Genomic DNA, 25,253 nt, shown 5'->3' with positions numbered 1-25,253 from the left:
ATTTTGAAAGGGATCTGCAATTAGCTCATACCTTTGTGTGTGCTGTGTTCTCGCCGCTCTTGCGTTGAAGTGATAGACCGCACGAAGGTCACTTCACTGCTGCTGCACTTGCTCACACCAGCATTTTGGCAGCGAGTGTCCGCGCTCACCAAGCATGATGTGTTCATTTTCGCTTGTGCACGCTGACACCATGCTTGTTGATTCAGTCGGTAAGCGAATGTTTCAAAGTTTATACGGTTGATAAAACTACTATCCTTACTTCGTATAACTGTCTACTAATTTGCCATCGTAATCGATGCTTATCCTCTCGGGCGAAACTGCTACTTTTTTCCTGTATGCACACATTTGTGATGAAAACAGCATATCGCATTCTCATTTTGCCTTCTAGATGGTGTCTGGCGTGGGCCAAAGCTCGTTAACCTCAAGGAGATAGTGGATCATGCTGTCAGCAAGGCCAAGGAACAGTAAGAGTTCTAAGTGCATAGATTTTTCTGTTAATTTGTGTCCATGCAGTGCAGCAATTGAAGAAAAGCACTAGTGGCCAATCAGTTCTATGGAAGCCGACAACATGGAAAAAGGGTAATGAAAGAAAAAATTGTCATCCAGCCAACTATAGTATGTAGCTACAAAGGAAATCAGTGCGGAAGAAATCTCTGTGGGTTTCCTTTGCAGCTTCGTGCAACAGCGTGTGTACGGCAGTTTTCCCTTTCAAGGCTACTGGATACATGAACCAGAGGGTAAAAATGCAACCAGGACACTGTAATATTGTAATGTGTGGCAATGTTACTAAATATGTGGGAGTTCTGTTGGGATAATAGTTACAGGCTTTTAACTTGAAGGCTCACTTGGGTCTAATGCTTTATTGATCATGCCATTCTGCATACAAGATGTATGCATAGCATGTGTGCTGCATGTGCACAAAATGATGGTTTAGACGACATGCCGTACAGCTTGCATCATTTTGCTGCTTTAAACATGCTGCATAAAAGCACACAGCAAAGCTCTATTTAGAATATTATGCCATTTGCAAGAATAAGACAACAATGTTAGTACTGTCCACTGAATGCAAGACATGTAAATCAAGAAAAGGATGTTGGTGTCTCTCTTTTGTTTCTCATGTGACACCACATGGCTGACATTAAAACTACTTGCATCAGGCTTTGACCAGCCATGTGCCCTTTTGGCACCCTCCCAGTCAGTCAACTTGCCCTGTTGAACTCAAGTAAATGCAGTCAAGTTGAGATCAGAGAAGAATCGTTCGAGCCAGTTCAGCTGCAGCTGTTGTCAGCTTGCTGGGGGTCACACAGCTTTTGTTCTATCTGCCCTTTTCTCAACACTTTTTGCTTCTTGCTAACTGTCTTAGCCAGGAAGGAAGTGCAGATTACATGTGCAGTTAAAACAAAAATGGTTTTCCCCACTTTGCTCAGAGGTCACGAAGTGAAGCAGACTATTGTGGTGCGACATCTGACGTCTGAGAAAGTGCAACGCAAGGACACTGGCAAGCGGCCCTTCTCTGGGCTGCAAGTGGCCTGGAATGTGGAGCAGGACTCCTGGTGGCACGAGCTCATGACAAACCAGCCCACAACCTGCACCCCCGAGTGGCTCGACGCAGAGGCTCCTTTGTTTCTGCTGTACACAAGGTCGGCTGCCTGCTTTTGCCTTAGCATGAAGTTGTCAGCTACATTTTTGACAAAGTTACATCATTCCCTGTTTACCATACCATGACATCAGTGCTTGTTAAAAGAAATTGACTGCTGAGGCCATTGTCTTAAAGGGAGACTAAAGGCAAATACAAAGTCAACATGGACTGTTAAAATACCATTCCAGAAACCTTGCAGTACTAGTTTCATGCCAAGAAAAGACTTAGTTTATGAGAAAATCGCTGCTGAAGGTTCTGCATACTTTTGCGCAATTAAAATCGCCCTCCCATGAGCAGGGAGTGGGGACGTTGTGTATGCCATCACCGCCCTTTACTGCCATTGGCAAGTAAAACGGCGCCCAACAGATGTCACTACGTTTTTGTTTATGGTTTTTTCATGCAAAATGCAAATACACGGCCGTACAGAAACTGAGCCAAGACAGAGCATTGAATTCACTACTGCAGCTGCTCTTGGTCAAGTAACGTGAACTGTTCAGGAATCTTGCGACATCACATGGATGTGGCATTCTCTGCTACTTGCAGTTTGTGCGAGTTTCATGAGCCAACAAAACCAGTGCAGCACTACGCGATAATGAAAATATTGAAATGCGAAAGTGTTGGCGACACAGAGTGGGGAAAGCAAAACCTTGCGCCCACCTGCGTCATTGTCGTGGGTAATGTCAACAAGTTTTTTTTCTTAATATCAAATATTTCTGGACAATTAACATTTTCTTTCGTTATATAATGCAATAAAGTGATCTTTTTATTATGAATGGTTGAGTGCTAGTGACAGAACTATAATGAGAAGTGCATTCATCCTCTGGCTAGTACTTGAATGTCCCAGGGGAGTCTCTAATTGTGTCCTGCATTTATCTCAATTTCTCGATTACTTAAACTCTGTACGTGATAATATTGTCACGTAGTAGTGATGATGAAGAAAGCAGCAAAACTGCAAATGACGAAACTAGTGTTTTATTGGGCGAACCTGTGCCCTCAAAACGGGCTACATTCAAAGAACAACAATAGCAGCAAACACATTCGGCGATCGGCGAAAATCTGATCTGCTGATAAGCCCGTCAGCTTTTATATATGAGTCATTGAAGCTTCCAAAGTAATCACTGGTGCCCTTCCAGAAAGTTCTACACAATTCACGTCGCACGTGCAACCAGATTACACAAGCTTCGCTGACAACAGACAGCAGGTAGAACCATCGATAATATTTAAGAAACTTCCAATACATGTTGGCGCATCCTGCGCTGAGCGATAACATTTGTTAGATGGTGAAAAGCGGTTGCCCGAAAAACATAAATAACTACACGTGTCAATATTGACACCTTAGATGTTCTTGATACTAATCTCTCACTTTGGCTTGACTTAACATTTGCCTTTAGTGTCGCTTTAAGCTTCTCTTCCTTGTTTGTCAGCAGATAACATTAAGATTCGCTATCACTGCATTTGGTTTCATTGTAGTTTTGCACTGAATAGCACTTTTTTCTGAAATTGCACACAGTTAATGCATCCTATGGTTTAACCCTCTACCACTTCTAAATGGGGACGAAACACCATACAGTTATGCAAAGTAGGCAAATTGAGGGAGTTGTCATGAAATTTTGGAGCAGAAGTGTCCTCATGGGTCATCTTTATTGTGATGACAATTATATGGATATTCCATGCACATTTCTGTTCTCCGTTGGCATTGCCATGCTGTTTCATATAAAGTCCAATAACAATAACATCGTCGCTGTGCGCCTTATGCTGTGTGTGCGAGTGGAAGCGTGCAAGGCTGAGCTGACTATGGCAGCTCAATTTTGTGTGCGCAAGGGTTGAAAGCGGGGAGGAAGCATGCCATCTTCCATTGCGCGCAAGGCACTGAGGGGGAGAGGAGGGGAGTTGGGGCATTCTACTGCGGCGGCTGCTGGGTATGGCATGGCTGCACAGGCCCTCTCTTGAGAGTGATCTGCGATTAGGACAGAGTCTAGGTGCGCTGATGGCTCATAGCTTCGTGTGTGCTGTGTTCTCACCGCTTAGTTCGCGTTGCAGCACGAGGCAGCACGAAGGTCAATTTGTTCGCTGCTGCTGCCGCTCTTCCTCATGCCAGTGTTTTGATAGCGAGTGTCCGTGCTCTTATAGTGAGATGTGTTTATGTTTGCCTGTGCATGCGTAACACCATGCTTGTTAGTTTAGTTAGTAAGTGAATGTGTACTAGTGTTTATTGGTGATAAAGCTACTATCCTTACTTCGTATAGCTGTCTACTAATTTGCTATCACAATTGATGCTTCACCTTTCTAGTGAAACTGCTACTTCTTATACACATACTAATGTTTTCAACCATGTTTTCTTTCTGTCCAGACATGATGATTTGATGTTAAAGATCATGCATGTGAACATGTTCCACACATCGACATAACAATGTGCAGTAGATTGTGAAGCATCTCAACATTTAGCAGTTCACTTTGACATGTTTATACGACGATATTGTCACATGTCTTGGAAGAGGACTGGCGACGTTTAATGAGTAGATGCGATAAGTTACTTTCTGCGACCACTTTGCCTTCGCGCATTCCACCGCACATCACTTCAACTAGGACACTGGCTCGTAAAGGAAGCGTAACGCTTCCGGCGGAAACACGAAGGGCGTCGTCACATTGCTTGTCATCGTACCCGTCGATTGCTCGGTCAGCTGAGAAGGTGACTACACCTCTCCGTAGGTCCATAAGAGCGCCGTATTCCTGCAGAAAGACAACCCCGAGAATGATGTCATGGGAGCATTCGCATAGGACAAGGCAGCTCATCAGAAATGTTGATCCTTGAATCCAAACTCTAGATGTGCAGGTTCCCAGTGGAATAATGACGTAACCACCAGCCATCCAAATCTGTGATCCGTGCCAAGGTGTAATTACTGTCTTCATAAACGCCGCCATCTTCCCGCTTGAGATAGAATAGTCCGCACCGGTATCCACTAAAGCACTAACTGCGTAACAGTTCATCACCACCGGTATGTCAAGCGAAAGCCAGTCATTCCGTACAGCTACAGTCGTATCGGCGCCTGTCCTTGTTCGTGTCGATTGAAGGTATTCAGTGCATCGACTGCCAGCGGCCTTGCCCCCAAAGATCGCTGTAGTTAGTTTTCCCAACAAGGACTTGGTAATCATGCGCTTGAATATCGCTGGGGCGGTGGTGAAAATCACCTTGGTGACGGCGTGCGTGACTGTAACCCGGTAGGTGGTGGCATGCGCTGTTGAGCCAGATAATGTTCAATGTACTGAGGTCGTTGGCTAAGTCGGGGTGCTGGCGAGCAAGCAGAAAAGCCCCACAACCCGAGACATCAATATGGGCACTGGCGGTACAAATGATTTGCTTCACTGCAGTGGAAGCACAGAGGACGGTGGTCCAGTGTGCGCCAGACATCCAATTTCCGAGGGGTCATGCGTCAATCATCGGTGTAATGCACTGGCTGCTCCTGCTGAAGCACAACAGGAGGAGCCGCAGGGGAAAACGCTGGAGGCGTGCGTCGTTCTGCAATATGTAGTGTACCAGTTGGGCTGGGGAAAGTGCAACCGGATGAGCAGCATGAACAAAAAGCAGGGGTAGTGAAGCAGGGAGTCTCAGGGCTTCTGCATAGGTTGCGCGGCGGTGTTCAGTCGGTGCAGGCACGATGTTACTAAGAGGAAAGGTGGACTGGGGTACTTGGTGCATTTCATCTTTTACAACACTCGCAGTGGAGCTCGCTCTAGCTTGTGACTCTCCATAAAGCTTCTGCATCTTTTGCACCCAACGGTGCAGACCAGTTCTCGGAGGTTGTCATTGTTGCTTCCGGTGGCCATGAAAATATTGGTAGTGAATGTCACATTGACCTGCCGCTCGTAGAAATTTGATCGTTGCTGAAGTATCCTCTCCATACTTACAGCCTTGCATAAAAATTCGGCGACAGTCTTTGGAGGGCTGTGCACAAGACCAGCGAAGAGCTGCTCCTTCACTATTCACATCAGATGACCCAACTTCTTGTCCTTGGTCATTCCTGGGTCTGCTTGTCCGAAGAGGCGCATCATGTCTTCGACGAACGCGATGACACTTCCGTTAGGAAGCTGGACGCGGGTCTGGATTGCTCATTCTGGTAATTGCAGTGATCAGCACTGGTGTAGATGTTTAGTATTTGACGGCAGAACTCGGGCCACGACGTCAGTTGCTCCTCACAGCTTTGAAACCACGTGTGCATGCTGTCCTCCAGGCAAAAATAGACATTTCTAAGTTTAGTTGCATCGTCCCATTCATTGTACTCGGCCACGTACTCAGTCAGCTATCCAGTCTTCGACGTCTTCAAACACGTTGCCGTGGAATGACTTTGGAACCCGTAGGTTCTGAAGTGCGTGCCTGTTTGTCATCACACTATCCATACCAGTAATCCAACCATCTCTTGGCCAATCCCCCATCGTGGGTAGGAGCCACACGCATCACAGGCCACAACAACAACAACAACAACAGTTGACGTGTTTTGAATCACTGTGTTTTCTTGTGGAGGCATTTCCCGGTCCCTGCAGCTGGCCTGATGGACAGGGGTTTTGATTGTACTGAGCTGTGTTGTGCCACACTGCGCGCCTACATCGAGGCAACGGGCACTCTCGTATAAAGCTTTTCGTCTCCTCCTCGTCAGCTTCAAGAGTCGGTCTTTCGTCTTCGACCCCGAGTCGCAATAGCTGGTGTTTCCACTCCCAGAAGGGGTCTGTGACATGATTGAGAAATTCCCAGCGCCTCCACCACTTTGTCACGTGTCTTGAAACAGGACTGGTGACGTTTAATGAGGGCAGCTGGCTCCTGAAAAACACGGCGGTGGGACCTGGCTATAGAGCGGGCAGGGTAGCATGCGCACTTCTTTTTTCATGTCCTTGCATGCCTCTTCTGTTGCACTGTGTCCACTACTGCAGGTGGCAATATGATATGTATATATTTATGGGACAGGTAGGTAATGAAAACTACTGTACAAACTTTATAAATCGGATGTCAGTCTTATCCAGAGCATGTGACAGCCACCTGCAGTCAACACCATTTGGATGCTCATCTCGTATCACAGCATATCTCAGCTAGCAAAACTGAAGATTGTCACCGTAAACTACAGAATTGCCTGCAGTGTACATACCCACACATATGCTTACTTAGTTTGCACACTCATTAAGGCAATTAAAAGGAAATAAGAGGGTTGGGGGTTTGTACTCATCAAGGTGATGTCAGAACCTGTTCATGAACTTCATCAGCCCCGCAGCAGGACAAAGACCTCTTGCAGATACCACACCTGTCCTGCTGCATCAACTGAATGCATCCTAAGGGTGCTGATTACATCCAATATCCAATCCTCTGCAGCTTTCGACTGCGTTTACTTTCCCTTGCCTACCATATACTCTGTTTCTCCCAGCACATTAGACAAGGATGACAGAAGAGGACACACAGCACTGTCGTCCTTCTTTAATGTACTTGGAAAAACATTAATTATGCAGCACCAACTAGCCCACTGCTTAACCTTGGTGTGCTGTTGCTCTAAGCAAACTCTTTGAACTCTTTTAGTAGAGTACTGTACCAAAGTGTACTTTGAGGTGTAAAAAATAGATGGAGTACATTCAAGACTGTGATTGTGTGTGGCGTTCCAGTGGATCCACAGGAAAACCTAAGGGAATACTGCATACATTGGCCGGTTACATGCTGTTCACCGCCACCACCTTCAAGTACGTCTTTGACTACCACCCAGGCGATGTCTACTTCTGCACGGCTGACATCGGCTGGATCACAGGCCACTCGTATGTTGTGTACGGAGTCCTTGCTAATGGTGCCACCAGCGTCATGGTAATTGCGCATCCTTCAAGTCCTATTACTGCAATGGCAGTTATGGGCCTTTCAGGCTTTAGACATGTGTGTGCAGCTGTTCCATAAAAGCTCCAGCTCACCTGATGTGCTTACACACTGCTTCATTTTGAACCCACCACAGTTAGGCAGAATACAACTGTGAAACCACAGTTAGGCAGAATACATAAGTACCGAAATATGAAATATGTTTTTTCTCGTGGTATTGTTGTGTCAAACTGTTACTTTACACACTTCTTTTAGCTGAAAGGTTCAACTTTCTTAATGAAATGGGCGTAAATTCATATACTTCAACATCTTCCGAGCACATTCACATGAATTGTGCAAAAAAAAAAAAAAAAACCTCATTGCCAATCTGCTATGTCTCTGTAGCGTGACCACTTGAATACCATTCACAGGAAAAAATATTCCTTCCTTTGAATGACCTTCCTTACATTTATTATCTGGCTCAAAATGTTGCAACACATCAGGCTTGTGTTCTCTAACAATCGCTTTAGGCAAACGAAAATGAATACAGTCTAAACTCGCAACAATGATATTCTTGCGACAATGAAGCATTTTCGTATCCCCAGTGAACGCCCATAGGATTCAATACATTTCGTACCTCTCGGCAGCATGATGTCGCTGTACTGCAATCCTGCATCAACGAAATTTGCCGGAACGTAACTCAGCATATTACCTACTCGCGTAAGGCTAGCAGGCTCCAAAATGTGCTGAAATGCAATCATTTTGCACTAAAATTGCGTCGCATGACAGTGTGGGTGCCACCATTTTTGTTCACAAAAACAACCAAGCGTTGGAACCGATCAGTGTGCTGGAAACACGTCATGGCCGCCATCGTGTTTGTTGATCGCCCATTTAAAGTGGCACTAGGGTCCCTAGCGGCATGCATGTTGCTACCGACATGTGACGACGGTTTTTGCACATCTACTTGGCGAGGTTGTCGATTGTTGTTAGAAACGCACATTCAGAAACGCACCGTGGCCAACTCTGCCTGCGGCTGACGCCTCGGTGAGGCTTAGGCCAATTGCGTGAGATGAAACTGAACACAAACTGAACGCGAGTTTTGAACAACAATCGCCGATCACGGCAGTGCACTGCGTAATGTGCGCCTCCATGAGAAAAATGCAGAAAAAACAAGGAAATCCACATCCTACCAACATGGAATTGTTCATGGCGCTTGAGATGGCGGTCACAGCATATGGAGTGTCATGCATCGGGCCATGATTGAGCAACCGTCTGGGAATACGCATCCCTTGCTTCAAGAACGCCGGTTTTGGTGCCACCCGACAGGCATCGCGTATGGATTCGGCACCGGACATAGATTTGCACGAAAGGGCCATTATCTTGATCGTTTGCCTTCGGGCACACGAAATATGATCACATTTGCGCACGGCACCGGACACGTCGGTGCCTACTGGTAACAGCAGGCACTGGAGAAATGCTGCTGCATGCGCTGTTGCTCTGCGCACGTTGCCGAGTTATGCAAAATCTTGCAAAAGTGATCGCATCTCCAAAAGCAATTGACCGAGAATATTGCGCTACGGCAGCACTACCACTGCTGGTCGATGCATGCGGCGCACCTTTACTGTCGGCAGTGCAGTTCTATATCCTCAAGCAAAGCCTGCAAAGTAGGCTAACAGAATTTTCACAGTAAAATATTGTTCTGCGATGCATTACCTACCTGTGCTGTCTCTTTTCATAACTAAATTCTCGTGAAAACGAACTTTTCTGCGTTCCCCGCTGATTTCGTTATTACGAGGTTCAACTGTATTACAAGTACTATGCCATTGTTGACTTTGCCAGACATTTTTAATTCTGCGAGCTTAATAAGGCAGTACTAGTTGACATCAGTTCTCTATATGGGTAGTGCATGTTGTATTCATCATGGTGACCTTTACCCAGATAACCATTTATGTTCCATAGATGTCCCTTAAACATGGTGCTTTAGACATTGCATGCATCCTATAGATATCTAGATTTATCCAAACATTACTAATACATACCATCGATAACTTAAGTCCCATCCACATCACATTGCTGCAATGTTTTAAGGATATCGCAGCTGGGCCTCTAATAGATAATCACTTTAGGCATGCAGAGGTCTATAGGACATCTAGTGGATGTTTTTTCAGTTCATGCTAGCGATGCATACTTGCAGGTGTCACATCACATGTGCTATCAAGAACAGTGCATGGTGTGTACAGCAGACGGTGTGTGGCAGAATGGCCACACAGCAGGATGAGATACGTAGCGTGCACACATTGGGGCACACACCCGTGACAAGGAAATGCAGCATACTCATTTTCATGGACCTCCCACATGGCACATTGAGAATATTAAGTTAACGAAAGTTTTAAAATTAAATTGTCCCCGCAGGGACATCTATCGCCGCAGCAGGCATTGGTGTGTTGCGACACCACGTACCCGAGCACATGGGGTTTGGACCCTCCCACATCTAACCGTGTGTGGCTTTACCGTGTCCGGGGAAAAGGGGATCCTGAGGGTTGAGCCGATGCCAAGTGTCTGGACCTTTACGGCCCCTCGGCGGAGGCAACACACCTCTTTGGCCTCGGCTTCACGTAGACAGCACCCCCGGACTGACCCACCCGGGGGAAATCGGTAGTTGCCTTTTCCTGTCCCCCTCTCCATTCTGCGTCTTTCTCTCTTCCTTTCAATCTTTCCTGTGTTCTGCTCTTTCTCTCTTCCTTTCAATCTTTCCTGTGTTCTGCTCTCTTCTATTTACTTCTGACTTTCTTGGCAGTGAGGGTTAACCTTGTGTGGGTGGCCAACCTTGGGTACTCCAGATTGGGTTGTAGTAACACCGTACAGCTGGCGAGGGTTTGTCTTACTCGTAAGACTTGCTCCGTCCCCACGTTAGGCTCGGTGGTGGGCGGTTGGCGCTGCTGCCAACTCAAGACCCCTATATGGCTTCAAGTAAACCACTATCCCTTGATCGCCCTCTAAAAAGATGGCGCATCGATGCAAGCTTCCAATTCTTTTTGAAAAACAATGAGGAACACTTCCCTAAGTACCATGTCATACAAAGTGAAGGTAACACGAGCGTGCGCAAATTTTCCCCCTTCTTGGTGGCAAAATGCCTAGCAAACACGATAGGACCTGGCTACAAAGCCACAAAGATGTCCAATGGAGACCTGCTTCTTGAATTGAAGGATAAAACACAATTTGATAAAATGAACGACTTGAAATGCATTGGCGATGTAGCAGTCACTATGTCTGCACATCGAACCATGAACTCGAGCCGTGGAGTAATCGCTGAAGACGACTTCATGGACCTTAGTAACGAAGAGTTGCTTGAAGGTTTTCAGGACCAAAATGTCATCAAGGTAGAAAGAATACTAATCCGCAGGAATAACGAACAACTTCGAACAAAGCACATTGTACTAGCCTTTGGTACCAGTGTGCTGTCTGGTACATTGGATGCAGGTTATATCAAAGTACGTGTTAGGCCGTACATTCCAAATCCTCAATGGTGCTTTAAGTGCCAGAGGTATGGGCATGGATCCCAGACATGCCGAGGAAGGCAGACTTGCGTGAAATGCAGCTCCAATAAATATCCATCAGACACTTGCGACTCATCTCCACATTGTGTGAACTGTGATGGAAGCCATCCAGCCTACTCCAGGACATGCCCTAAATGGAAGAAAGAAAAAGAAATCATTGCACTAAAGGTCAAAGAAAATATAACATTTCACGAAGCAAGGAAACGTCTTTCATACTTAGATCACACAAGCTTTCCTGAGGTGGCGCAACGGGTGGCAGCATCACAAATCCCTCGGGAGTCTACCGCGGTCACTGATAGTGGTCCGGTAATCACTCCGCCTGCCCCCCTGGTGGCAGCAGCAAGTGCTGCTTCATCAACATCGAAGGTGGGCCTGCAGACCTCGGTTCCACAGGTCCCAAAGCTAAACCAAACTCCACGACCTGGGACGCAAGTTTCAGCACCTAGTTCATGATCCTCCAGCACCTCAGAGAAGGTCATGGAGGTCGAACAAAGAACCCCGGCGTCATCGACGCCAAAAGATTAGCGCTCTCAGGAGCGCGCTAGGAGGGATAAAATTCCTGTAATTACTCTGAAAAATGGACCGGTAACCTGAACGGTTACCGTCCTTGTATACATATCTATCTATCTTTAACACGTGCTCTTGAACAAAGACAACAAAAATCTTCCTCGATATGGCTACACAAATCAGTGGAATGCCAGGGGCCTATTCAAAGATCTAGATGATGTCAAAGATCTACTCGAGGAATATCAGCCACGACTGTTCTGTGTTCAAGAAACTCATTTAAAGTCGACACACAAGAACTTCTTGAGACAGTACATAGTTTTCCATAAAGCTAGAAATAATGGTAATTCTTCAGGTGGTGTGGCAATCATAGCCCAAAAGTCAGTAGCATGCCAGCATGTATCACTCCAGAGTTCATTTGAGGCAGTGGCTGTTCGGGTTATATTGTTCAATCAACTTATAACTATTTGCTCCATATATATATAGCCTGATGAACGGTTTGACTCAGCAGAATTTGGAAACCTGATTGACCAGCTTCCTGAACCCTATATAGTAATTGAAGATTTTAATGCTCACAGCACATATTGGGGTCACTCGAGATGTGATGCGAGAGGATGAGCAATAGAAAAGTTCCTTCTTTCATCGGGAGCCTGTCTATTTAACAATACAGAGCCAACTTTTTACAGATCTACACATAACACATACTCATGTATAGATTTAGCCATAGGGTCAGCATCACTTCTTCCGTACCTGGAATTGAGAGCTATTAGCAATCCATATGGGAGCGATGACTTCCCAATACTCCTAGAAGCAACAAAGTGGCACGATGGACCAGCTTACCCAAAAAAATGGAGACTTCATAGTGTAGACTGGGGGTCGAAATTTAGAAACATATGTAAACTGTGCCTGGAAGATGTGGACCACCTAGGTGTAGAGAAACTGGCCAGCTACATCACTGAACACATCCTCTGTTCTGCTCAAAACTGCATAGCTCAGTCCTGCACAGATAAAGTCAATCCAAAACTGTGGTGGAACAAAGATTGTGAAATTGAAAAGAAACGTCAGAACAAAGCATGGAGCAGATTTTCACGCTACCCAACAACAGAAAACCTAATAAATTTTAAGCGGTGCAAAGCAAATGGCCGCCGTATTTGCCAAATATTCAAAAGAGAAAGCTGGACACGCTACATATCCTCAATAAACCCATACACGGATGTCAGCAAAGTACATAACAGGGTACCTAAACTAAAAGGACAACGTCCAAATCCTTTTCCTCTCGTAACTGGCTCTGGTGATTCAATAGAAGATGAAGCAAACACTCTTGGCGAGCACTTTGAGAGAGAGTATCAAGTTCGGAAAATCATTCTGAAATGTTCCTAAACCATAAAAGAATAGCTGAAAATATTCCTCTGCGTCCAAACAAGTCATCAGAAGGGTACAACAGGCCATTAACATTCCATGAACTCAACCTTGCCCTAGGCTTTTGTGGTAGCTCAGCTCCAGGTTCTGACACAATAACTTATGAAATAATCAAGAACCTGCCTTGTGGCACCCTAAACTGCATCTTAGGTCTTTACAATAAGATTTTTGCAACTGGTCATATACCTTCATCTTGGAAAGAGGCAATAGTCCTACCAATACTCAAACAAGGCGAAAACCCTTCCGTAGTTAACAGTTACAGACCAATTGCACTCACTAGCTGCTTACTTAAGGTATTTGAAAAAATGATTAATCGTCGCTTTGTGTTCTTTTTAGAATATAATGGTATATTGGGACCCTCGCCAATCTGGCTTCCGAAGAGCGAGGTCTACAACTGATAATCTTGTTCTCCTTGAATCATATATACGTGATGCATTTGTACACAGCCAATACTGTCTATCTGTATTCTTTGATCTTGAGAAGGCATATGATACTGCCTGGCGATACGGTATTCTGCAAGACCTGTCATCCTATGGAACTTGTGGTAGCATGCTGAACATTTTGCAAAATTACTTATCTGAAAGAAAGTTCCACGTAAGAATTGGCAATGTACTATCATGCACTTTTATTCAAGAAAACGGTGTACCACAGGGAGGAGTGCTAAGTTGCACACTTTTTATAATCAAAATGAACTCTCTCCGCTCTGTTATACCATCCACGATGTCTTATTCTGTCTATGTGTACGACATCCAAATCAGCTTTAAATCTTGCAACCTGTCCATATGTGAACGCCAGATACAGTTGAGTGTTAATCGGCTCACAAAATGGGCAGACGAAAACGGGTTTAGATTCAGTGCAGAAAGGACTTCCTGTGTGCTGTTGTCTAGACGAAGAGGGGTTTGTCCTGACCCTTGCATTACGATGCACGGGAGAAGCCTGGTAACTAGAAAAGAACAAAAATTTCTGGGTGTAATCTTCGATAGTAAGCTAACCTTCGTGCAGCATATAAAACAGTTGAAGCTCTTAAAACTATGAACATGTTAAAGATTTTACCTCACCAGTCGTGGGGAACAGATAGGTATTGCTTCCTATCTCTTTTTAAAAGCCCTGTGTTGTCACGCATAGACTATGGATGTAATGTTTACCAGTTGGTTTCAAAGACAATACTTAAGCTACTTAATCCTGTCTATCACTTAGGGATCTGCCTAGCACTTGGTGCCTTTCGTATGAGCCCTGTCCAAAGTCTTGTCGAACTTTGAACCCATCCCACCTTAGGAGCAATGTACCGTCACCTGTGACTTGTCCTTTACAGAACTTAACAAAAAGAGTTGTCCAAGTACCCTCATCCAGTAACATTTTTTGGCCCTTGAAGACAAGTATAAGTCTATGGCATTTATCACTGATGCTTCAAAGTCTGCAACTTCGGTATCATGTGCAGCCCATGGCCCAAACTGCTCCAAATCTAAAACCTTGAATAACCATAGCAGCATCTTTACAGTGGAAGCGTATGGTATCCTGATCGCAGTTGAGTACATAGTACAACACATAATACAAAAGTCTATAATATACAAAGATTCCTTAAGCGTTGTCACAGCCCTGTCTTGTGGCAAAGCAAGCCGAAACCCTGTATTAAACCAGCTCCTTAAACGCATTCACGTAGCGTATGAACAAAATCTTGCTCTTGTTGTATGCTGGGTGCCAGGCCACTCTGGCACCGCAGGCAATGAAATGGCGGACAAAAATGCTGGACAAGCGGCTCATCGGGATACAATTGATGTAAGCTGGGTACCTGGTGTAGATATGAAACCTGCGGTACGAAAGGCGCTCCGTAATCATTGGCAAGCTGAATGGGACAAGCAAATTGAAAATAAGCTGCACCTGTTTAAACCGAAGTTAACCAAATTTTTTCCACTGAAGCTTGATACACACCGAAGTCACCCTGGCACGACTCAGAATAGGACACAATTATGGCGCACACTGACACCTCTCGACTGCAACTGACCCACCAACATGCACACGTTGTGGTGAGAACCTAACCATCCTACATGTCCTCATCCAATGTCCTGAACTTCACAGAGAGTGAGTGGCTCATTTTAGTGAACTTTACTCACACCATATACCCCCCCATACCTCGATGTTCTTATCAGTGGATGCACTTTTTAACTTTAACTTGAGCAAGATTCAAGTTAACTTTCTAGACATCATCTCATTCCATCCTAACCGTCAGATAGTGCCTCACAGGTGAGGTACAATCTGATGCACAAAAGTATGTCTGAGCTCTTGCACTTTTTGCGTAAGCAAGAACTGTAAAGCATGGGACTCTGACAATAAAGAATAATTTAACATGTGTGCCTGTAGCCAACACATTTAAGGCCCTATGTTTATCTTAGTAATTATTTTAGAATTGATGCACTAGTATTCATAAATTTATCTTACGTGTAGGACTCTATACAGCCTTTATTTTTAAGTCATCGTCCTAAACTCGCAATTTTACTTAAACCAAAACACATGTCCTTGCGCTCTTTGGCCTTAGATGCCCTTGCACCAATAAACTTCAATCATCATTAAAATTAAGTTGTATCAGAATATAGGCAGGTAGATAAAAACATATGAGATGCAGACATGATCATTTTCAACTATAATTTGAACAAATGAGAAAACATGATTATGTCATAGGGAAACTGGGAAAAAGGTATATGGGCTGGAGCAACTATTCATGCAGGGGCCGAAAAAAAATTTTTTTTCATGTTGTTACAACATACATTAGACATGTGATCAGCAGTGCAACACGCCATAGCCACAGCCAAGCTACCAGATTTCAGCACAAAAGTTATCTGAATATTCTCAACGAACCTTAACTACGGTTTAACCTGAGTGTATATGGTTCCACCTTTTACTTTTGCAATATTTAGTCACTGCATTCAGGGTGAATGGCATTTCATGTGCAATAAAGCTTGGGGAGTTCAGTGTATTCGAAGGCCATGTTCCACAAAGCTTAAACTACAAAACTTTAATTATATCCCCCAAACGATACGGCATCTTAAGTAAATCTTCAAGAAACCCAATATGACATACCATATACATCTCTACAATGTCAGTATGTAATGTCCATAAAGAATCTAATTCTAATATGCCATGAATTCCAATAGATAATTGACTACTTGATATTTGCAAAGTGCATGTTAGTAGGATGTCCTTTATATATTATGTTGATATGTAGATGAATGGATCAAACCTGTGTGTTGATAGGCTATCTGTGGATCACTGGGTACAGAGTAAAAAGGTTTCAGACAAGCAGAAATAAATATAAGAAATTTACTATGTATCAGTGATTACTAATTCGTGCGAATTTCTTAAAGTGAGGTTGTCAGGAACATAGGCACCCCAGCATTTAATCTCATAGGGAGTGCAAAATAAATCATTGTGCCATTATCTGTTCAGCTGACAGTGATTAATGTTTACGAAGGACTGTAAATACTGATCTCACCTGTGTCAGAATTTCCGACATTGAGTGAGCGCTTCAGCGTGTGGCTGTGGTGTCTGTCTGCACGTGGAGTTTGAAGGGGTGCCATTCTTCCCGGATGCAAGCCGCTACTGGGCCATAGTGGAAAAGTACAAGGTGACCCAATTCTACACAGCACCCACAGCCATACGGGCCCTCATGAAGTATGGCGACTCCTTCGTTCGCAAGTGAGTTGCACCTTTTTCTGGCTACAAACTTGACATTGATGACAGCTTGGGGGAAGTTTCGCATTGCAGCTCTCATCTAAATATATGGCAGTGAAGACACTGTTTTCCTGGTCGTCCACTCAGCCAATTTTGGCAAGATTTATTGTAATTAAACAACAAAGTTAGGACCTGCTAACTTCTGAGAGCAGATATGTTGTTTAGGCCACAAGTTTCATTTTTCTTTTTTACAAATATTGCTAGAAATTAAAAAAATTCAAGAAAAGTGAAGCATGAAGTTTGCTGTTATAGCAGTAATGCCATACGTACTGTATATCACAGTTGCATGAACTGCATCCATTGGGAACATAAAGCGGATAAAAATTTACATATTAATCACTCTTATGAAGAGTGCCAGTATTTTGGGAATAGGAATTTTGCAAGACTCCTATAACTGGTGAATTGATTCCTGTTTTATTCTGTTCGAAAGTATGCATGTGTGCAGCCTGCCATTGCTGAGCCACTCTTTTTATGCTGTTGCGCACGACTGATTCAATGATGTGCTCATGCAGTACAGTGGGGCAATGGGAAAAAGGGACCTTTCACGGGAAAGGGTAATGTAACCCTAAGCATTTGCAAGTGTGCTCATATTCACCAAGCTTGCTCCTAAGAGCAGTCGTCCATTGACCAGCATTTGTGCACCCATCACCCGTGGTCGGGATTTCCACTATAACAGAGACCCTTTCCACAGCAATGGTCAATCATGAATGGCACGTAAGAGTTTTGTGAATACAGGCAGGGGTCATTATTTTTTTTAATCACTCAATCAATGGAACTGCTCTGAAATAATAAAGATGGCATACATGAATATGATCAGAGTACATAAATATTCTTGTTTGTCTGTGCATTTGTTTTGAGGACATTAAGGCAGTTTGCTAAAGCTCCTGTACTGTCAAAGCCTCAGAAACTTGCCAATTTCAAAAAAAGCTCTAGTTTTGCGGAACAAGTAGTGCAGTGCCTGAGATCTGTGGTGTACTCTCCGCATGGAGCAGGACCACCCGTTGGTACAAGAACTGTTTGCAAAGTCCACTTGTGAGGGAACTGTTGGCCATATTTTGGATGTCATGCAGAAGCTGCAATTGTAACTTCCGCTGTGCAGACATGACCGAAAGTCGCTGCGCATTTTGGGAACTGTTGGCGAGCCCATCAATCCAGAGGCCTGGCTTTGGTACCACAAAGTGGTCGGCAATGGGACTTGTGCTATTGTGGACACCTTCTGGCAGACAGAGACGGTATGGTGACTAAATATTTATTTATTTAAACAATACTGCCACCTTGTATGATATCATAGCACGAAGGACATGTACTTAAGTATGGCGGAACAAAGATATCGGATAGAAAATAAAAAGTTCATGTGAGAAAAATTTGAAATGCTTAGGAGGCCATAATAGGGGCACACATATTTTAACATGTACATGTAACAGGGAAGCCAATACTACTAAGGCTGTTTGTACCTGTTGTCTAATTGCTTTGTGTCATACCTGTGCAACTAGGTACAGCTAATGAGGGATCCTAAGAGGACAAACAAGGAAAATGGAAGGGTTCTGCAAAAAGCTTCTAAGGTGATGGTAGATTCATGAAAAAGAATGCAGCACCCTGTACCACCAACTAAGCAGGGCAGCCGCCCTGCCTACTGAGAAAACCAGGAGGCCAGCAGTCAGTAGTAGTAGTAGTAGTAGGAGTAGGAGTAGTGGTGGTGGTGGTGGTGGCTGTTGGCTGTAAAATAAAATCACAAAAGGAGATATGAAATGAAGGACTGCGGGAACCATAACTGTCTCACTTCCCAGTGGACATCTGAACTGTCCCACCATCATTAGAGGCAAATTCATGAAAAAGAAAGTTGATGTCTGCCTGTATGTAGCATGAGCTACACATGTTCTCTCTGTCTCTTGTGACGCTTGCTTCCAGAGGGTTCTGTGGGGGTTTTCCTAGCAGCTGCATGCTGCATTCAGATAGACACTAGCTTTCCCTCTGAGGCAATATGCATGTCAGATATAGCTTTGTCTTTGTCAGAATCTGTACCAAAGTTTCATTTGGAGGGCTGTAAACCGAAGGCATTTCATTGCTTCCATCACCTGTGAAATCAAGAAGACTACTACTTCCTTTAATCCCATCAATTGATACCTGAACATAACCACGTAATATGTGAATACGTAAGTTAAGAACTGTGCAACAAGCAATGGCAGGAAAAATATAGGCGTAACATTTAGGAACTGGAAGATGGCAGTGTGGATTACAGAACAAACGAGGGTAGGTGATACTCTAGTTTGAGGTTACAGGGACGCAATAGAGCTGGGCAAGCCATGTAATGCATAGGGCAGGTAACCAGTGGTCTACTAGAATTACAGAATGGGTGCCAAACACAGTTGAGGATAAGGGAGAGATGGGTGTTGCAATGAAATCAAGAAATTTTGCAGACTGGCATGAAGAGAGGCCTGCAATGAACACAACAGGCTGATGATGATTTTCCATCGGTTAAAAATGACCATAATTGGCGACTGAAGTGATACTCCTAATGTTTCGTCCACAGATTTGTGATGTTGATTGCATGCTGTATAATTTTCTTTATATCCATGTGAATGCAGCTTGAAGCTGCAAGAGAAGGAGGAGCTAGTACATTGGACTACATATTACTCAGAAATTTCTAGATTTTGTTATTATTTTTTTTTTTTAGGTTGTCGCTTTTCCCCCTGCAGTCCATTAGTGGAAGACTCGACATTTAGTTTATTATGAACAATGAGCAGCACCTGCTCATGAATATTTCAATAAGACTTGATGCCATGTGAATTAGTTATAACCGGTTGAACACATTTATTGAGGCAAATGTAAGACAAGACTCATTAGAAGAGGGCAGAATGACCACTCTTATGAGGTGGTTAACATTGTTTGGAAAATAAACATTTATGAAATGGCTCCCTTGGCAAGAATGTCTGTCTTGTCATCTTCTTTTGTGTATGTTCATGGTTGCATTTATACTAGTCTGTGCCTGTTATTTGTCGACTAGTCATGGTGGTTGCTGCATGGAATTGATGTAGCACACCCTCTGCTCTTCTTTCCAGGGAGGTCATGTGTTGACACCCTTACCGGGAGCCACACCAACCAAGCCGGGTTCTGCGGTAAGCTCGCCATGAAAGCATAAAAGGCCAGCATCTACATTGTATATTTTGAGCAAGGAACCACTGATTACATGTGTGGTGACACTTGTGGACTTCCACTATTCACTTTTGTGTGTCTTTTGTAATCAGCGGAGGAAGCTTTCTGCTCTTTTATGCAAAATCTTTGGCAGCCAACATCAGTGAAAAGTGCATCGAACTGTATCTGCAGCAGCGAGCCCTGCAATGTTGTGCACTAATGTGCTGAGCATAATAATTTATAGTACTACTAGATTCCTTTGGCGTCAGTTGCTCATGCTTGAATAGTCGCATCTTTAAAGACATATGGCTTGGGCACCAATAATTTCAAGCTTTCTATTTTTGTAAGCTTCAGAATTGATGCCATCATCTTGTGCTCTCCATGTGCAGACATTTCCATTCTTTGGAGTGGAGCCTGCTATTGTGGATGAGCAGGGTAAGGAGCTGGAAGGAGAGGCCGAAGGCTACCTGGTGAGTTTTTTGGGTCACTTGGCGGCAATTGCTTTTATAACTCAATTATTAGTTGTTTTTTCCATCTTCTTACCACTTTTTTACACATATACACTGAGAGCCAGGAGGACCCAAATGGTACCAGTTGGAAGCGGTTTAGAAAACCAGTCCTGCTCATTAGTTGTTTACACTGTCCTTTGCATGTAAGAACACTATCTTGGTACAATAGAATGTTTTGGATTAGTGTTTAGCCTAGTGGTACTGGTTATAATGATAAAGTGGTACTGGTAACGGTAGTGCTGCCTGTGTACCATCATGCTCATTAGTTGTTTACACTGTCCTATGCATGTAAGAACACTATCTTGGTACAATAGAATGTTTTGGATTAGTGTTTAGCCTAGTGGTACTGGTTATAATGATAAAGTGGTATTGATAACGGTAGTGCTGCCTGTGTACCATCATGGCTGTTACTGCTATACCATTAATGCCGGCTGCTAATAGAGGGATTAAAGCAAGCAGCCCGGTTCAGGCCTCTTCTGAATCCCACATCCTGATTGGATGGGTTGTCATGTATAATGAGAGGCTTGGGAGAGTTTTAATGAGCATCTTCAGATGCTGTCACTGTGCAGCTGCTTCTTCAATATGCAGCAGCACGGGTATCGTTAACAAATGGTATGGTGTCACCACTTGTACCACCATTGCGAAGCACCAATTAACCTGGACACCATTATATTAAGGGTTAGATGAAAACTTTCTGTTCAGGTAGTGCGATGATATGGAGTTGTAGTCACTGACCAAGTCAAAGTGGTAAAATGGACCTTTCAGAGCCCGTACGGGTCATTATTATAGTGCAATCAAGGGCACTTCAATACACTACAGTGGAATGCCTTGATATCGTTGAGCAGGGCATAATAACTCATGTTATTAGACGAAAAAGAAAGCCATGCTGCAGAATAAAAGTTTGGATTGGTTGATGTATGTGTTCAATTCCAGGCTAGTTTCTGATTGACTAACAGTGGTGTTAATCTAGTATATGACATAATTTTATCTACCAGATTTTACCTGCAACGAACTATTAGATGAAATTCAGGGTTTGTTATAACAAGTTTTTAGCAATGCGATGCCAAGGCATTCTAGTGTTGCATTCACACAGCTAGAGCAACTACTCTTTCAGTAGTACTTTCCCACTGTTTTTTCTTGCTGTTTGACTGCTTTTCAGATTTACTTCTGGTTGAGAGTTCAGTGCCAGAAAATTAAGTTCTTTGCAGACCTGCATAGTGATGCTCGCTTTTTGCTGCACAGGTATTCAAGAGGCCCTGGCCCTCCATGATGCGAACGGTCTACAATAACCATGTTCGATTTGAGACCACATATTTCAAGAAGTTTCCTGGTTACTACTGCACTGGTGATGGTGAGACGGTGCCCCTTTATGAACTCGCACTTATCTAAGGATGAGGCAGCTGATAAATCCATGTTCATGCTCTATACATATATTGCATATCATAAAAGTTGTTCCAGCATTTACCTGTTATCTGAAAAATAACTCTCTTTTTGACAACAAGAAAATGGAAAATTCTTTAAAGTTGTAAATATGGTAATAAAGTGCCTTAACGACAAGTGTGCCTTTAGGTACATGGTGAAGACATTTTTTCTAGGCAATTTGAATTCAAGATGTGCCCAAATACCTTTGGCAGCCAGTAGGTAGCTCTCAAAACGCCCCCATTATTCACAGAATTTATTACAGTGAAGAACACACATGTACATTTAATGTTGTCTAAGACGTCACATCATACCATTCAATGCTATGTTTGTAGTGAGAGTGTTCTCCGACTTTCCTTTGAATGTTCCTTATGCCGCTGGTCCATCCAATGTCTAATTACACTGGAACCACTGCCTCAGTATCATATTCATTTCCATTGTGCTTGTAATCTTTTTGCGCACATTGTTGTTTTGCTGTTACAGCACATGCACTGTGATCACTGCAGCACACCAGTTACTTGACGAGGGTTTTTACAGATGTTGCTTTCGCCAGTAAAATATTTGTGCGGGTCCTTATGATGCTGCCTTTCGTCAAGACCACAGTTGTATATGCACCTACACATAGAGCGTTTGTACACAGGTGTGTAATTGCAGGGGCACGCCGAGACAAGGACGGCTACTTCTGGGTCACTGGCCGCATGGACGACATGCTCAATGTTTCGGGCCACCTGCTCTCCACGGCCGAAGTGGAGTCGGCACTCATCGAACATCCAGCAGTGGCAGAATCTGCAGTGGTCGCGCACCCGCACCCTATAAAGGGCGAGTGCCTCTACTGCTTCGTCGTACTCAAGGATGTAAGTTACACTGCAGCTTGTAGTATATTGTGCACTCCGTTTGAAAGCTAGTGAGCTTGCCTGCATAGGAGACTGCCCCGGGAAAGCGCCACAACCTGGTGCTCCTTCACTGCAATGCACTTCTTGCGTCAGTGCCAACTGGAACTCCACAGCTACTGCCACCTCTGCGACAATTTGCTCTGCTTGCTCAGTGGCTGTGGCATTCTGTTGGTGAGCACAAAGTGGCAGGTTCAGTTCCCAGCTGCTGCACATCAGCAGGGCCTCTTGCACTGCGCATTGGGCCTGCGCTACCCTGCATTGGTAAATGTTCATTCAAGGCACAACTAAGCAGACATTTTATTTTTGGCCTCACACCTCTTGCCAACTGTGTCTACGACAGCATGACATGGTTGTCACTTAGACACCAAATTCAGAGGCCCTGCCCAATCTAGCTTTTATTTAGGCTTTAGCTTCTTAGTACACACGTCCACCACAGTGCTACTAACAACAGCAATGCATTAGTACATGGCAGCCACTCCTGTTACTTTATTTACAACTGACTCCTCGCTGACGTCCATAGGAGCCATTTGGAACCTCAAAAGTTTGAGTGTAGCCAACAAGTGGGTCAGGGAATTACCCCCCCTCTGCACACACATTCACGCACACACACTGCACGCAAACTGCTGCTGCCTGCACTTTCATTCAGTCATCATTGTTTATTCTTTATCTACACAAATTGACACAACACCTGCAGGCTTGGTGTGACGCCTGTCACCGGCATAAGATGCCGAGGGCGAGTGGGGCTACACTAATCCAGGTACAACCAATTTAGAAAGGCCCGCTAAGCTTCAACAATACACTCCCCCACCAGAATAGACATTGGCCTCCCTGGTGCAGTATTTGGCCACCCCCTCCCACATCATCATCATCATCATCAGCCTCGTTACGCCCACTACAGGGCAAAGGCCTCTCCCATACGTCTCCAACCACCCCGGTCATGCGCTAATTCTGGCCACGTTGTCCCTGCAAACTTCTTAATCGGATCCATCCACCTAACTTTCTGCCGCCCCTGCTACGCTTCCCTTCCCTTGGAATCCAGTCTGTAACCCTTAATGACCATCGGTTATCTGCCCTCCTCATTACATGTCCTGCCCATGCCCATTTCTTTTTCTTGATTTCAACTAAGATGTCATTAACTCGCGTTTGTTCCCTCACCCAATCTGCTCTTTTCTTATCCCTTAACGTTACACCCATAATTCTTCTTTCCATAGCTCGTTGCGTCGTCCTCAATTTAAGTAGAACCCTTTTCGTAAGCCTCCAGGTTTCTTCCCCGTAGGTGAGTACTGGTAAGACACAGCTATTATACACTTCTTTCTTGAAGGATAATGGCAACCTGCTGTTCGTGATCTGAAAATGCCTGCCAAATGCACCCCAGCCCATTCTTATTCTTCTGATTATTTCCGTCCCATGATCCGGATCCGCCGTCACTACCTGCCCTAAGTAGATGTATTCCTTTACCACTTCCAGTGCCTCGCTACCTATTGTAAATTGCTGTTCTCTTCTGAAACTGTTAAACATTACTTTAGTTTTCTGCAGATTAGTTTTTAGACCCACTCTTCCGCTTTGCCTCTTGAGGTCAGTGAGCATGCATTGCAATTGGTCCCCTGAGTTACTAAGCAAGGCAGTATCATCAGCGAATCGCAAGTTACTAAGGTATTCTCCATTAACTTTTATCCCCAATTCTTCCCCATCCTGGTCTCTCAATACCTCCTGTAAACACGCTGTAAATAGCATTGGAGAGATCGTATCTCCCTGCCTGATGCCTTTCTTTATTGGGATTTTGTTGCCTTCTTTATGGAGGACTACGGTGGCTGTGGAGCCGCTATAGATATCTTTCAGTATTTTTACGTACGGCTCGTCTACACCCTGATTTCGTAATGCCTCCATGACTGCTGAGGTTTCGACAGAATCAAACGCTTTCTCGTAATCAATGAAAGCTATATATAAGGGTTGGTTATATTCCGCACATTTCTCTATCACCTGATTGATAGTGTGAATATGGTCTACTGCTGAGTAGCCTTTACGGAATCCTGCCTGGTCCTTTGCTTGACATAAGTCTAAGGTCTAAGCCTCCCACATGATTCTACACAAAGAAGCCCAGAGACAGAACGTTTTAATGCAATCCCGTCTGGACGACTTGGAAGACCGTTCCAGACGTGACAACCTTTTGTTTTATGGCATCCCTGACAATTCAGCTGAAACATGGGCTCAGTCAGAAAGCACTGTGCGTGATTTGCTCTCAAGACAGCTTAACTTGCAATTATCCGATGGCGATATTTCTAGAGCACACAGACCAGGAAGTTTTAATGGCAGCAAATCTCGCCCTATTATTGCCAAATTCTCTTCAGTGAAGCTCAAGGACACGATATTCTCCCAAAGAAGTAAAATTAAAATCTCCGGCATAACTGTCTGTGAAGATTTTTGTAAATCAACCCGTCAATCGCGTAAGAAGTTAATTGAATTTAGTAAGTCGAAGGGCCAGTCAGGTTCACTGCGATATAACAAACTCATCATGAATAATAAAATGTATGCTTACTGCGCTGTTACTGACTCAGTGCGTGAAATAGGACCTGTTGCTAAGACGCATGCGCGGGGCAATGGGGGCGCAACTTCAAGTTCATCATAGCTGAGAACCGT

At 44.2% G+C, this 25,253-nt stretch overlaps 1 protein-coding gene across 4 annotated transcripts in view; it reads left to right on the top strand.

The window, feature by feature from the left end:
• The window catches only part of AcCoAS (acetyl coenzyme A synthase), a 94,532-nt gene that overhangs the window by 55,284 nt on the left and 13,995 nt on the right, over nucleotides 1–25,253 (top strand). For all 4 annotated transcript variants that reach the window (XM_075669929.1, XM_075669928.1, XM_075669926.1 and 1 more), the window contains 9 exons: nucleotides 389–464; nucleotides 1,428–1,640; nucleotides 7,280–7,472; nucleotides 16,494–16,627; nucleotides 17,763–17,895; nucleotides 19,723–19,779; nucleotides 20,185–20,265; nucleotides 21,547–21,655; nucleotides 22,378–22,577. In XM_075669929.1, coding sequence (XP_075526044.1) covers nucleotides 389–464; nucleotides 1,428–1,640; nucleotides 7,280–7,472; nucleotides 16,494–16,627; nucleotides 17,763–17,895; nucleotides 19,723–19,779; nucleotides 20,185–20,265; nucleotides 21,547–21,655; nucleotides 22,378–22,577 — 1,196 coding nt within the window. The remainder of the gene's footprint in view (nucleotides 1–388; nucleotides 465–1,427; nucleotides 1,641–7,279; nucleotides 7,473–16,493; nucleotides 16,628–17,762; nucleotides 17,896–19,722; nucleotides 19,780–20,184; nucleotides 20,266–21,546; nucleotides 21,656–22,377; nucleotides 22,578–25,253) is intronic.

This window comes from Dermacentor variabilis, chromosome 9, assembly GCF_050947875.1.
Source record: "Dermacentor variabilis isolate Ectoservices chromosome 9, ASM5094787v1, whole genome shotgun sequence".
NCBI lineage: Eukaryota > Metazoa > Arthropoda > Arachnida > Ixodida > Ixodidae > Dermacentor > Dermacentor variabilis.
The sequence above is the reverse complement of the archived record's forward strand: the minus strand, read 5'-3'. Positions and strand labels throughout refer to the sequence as shown.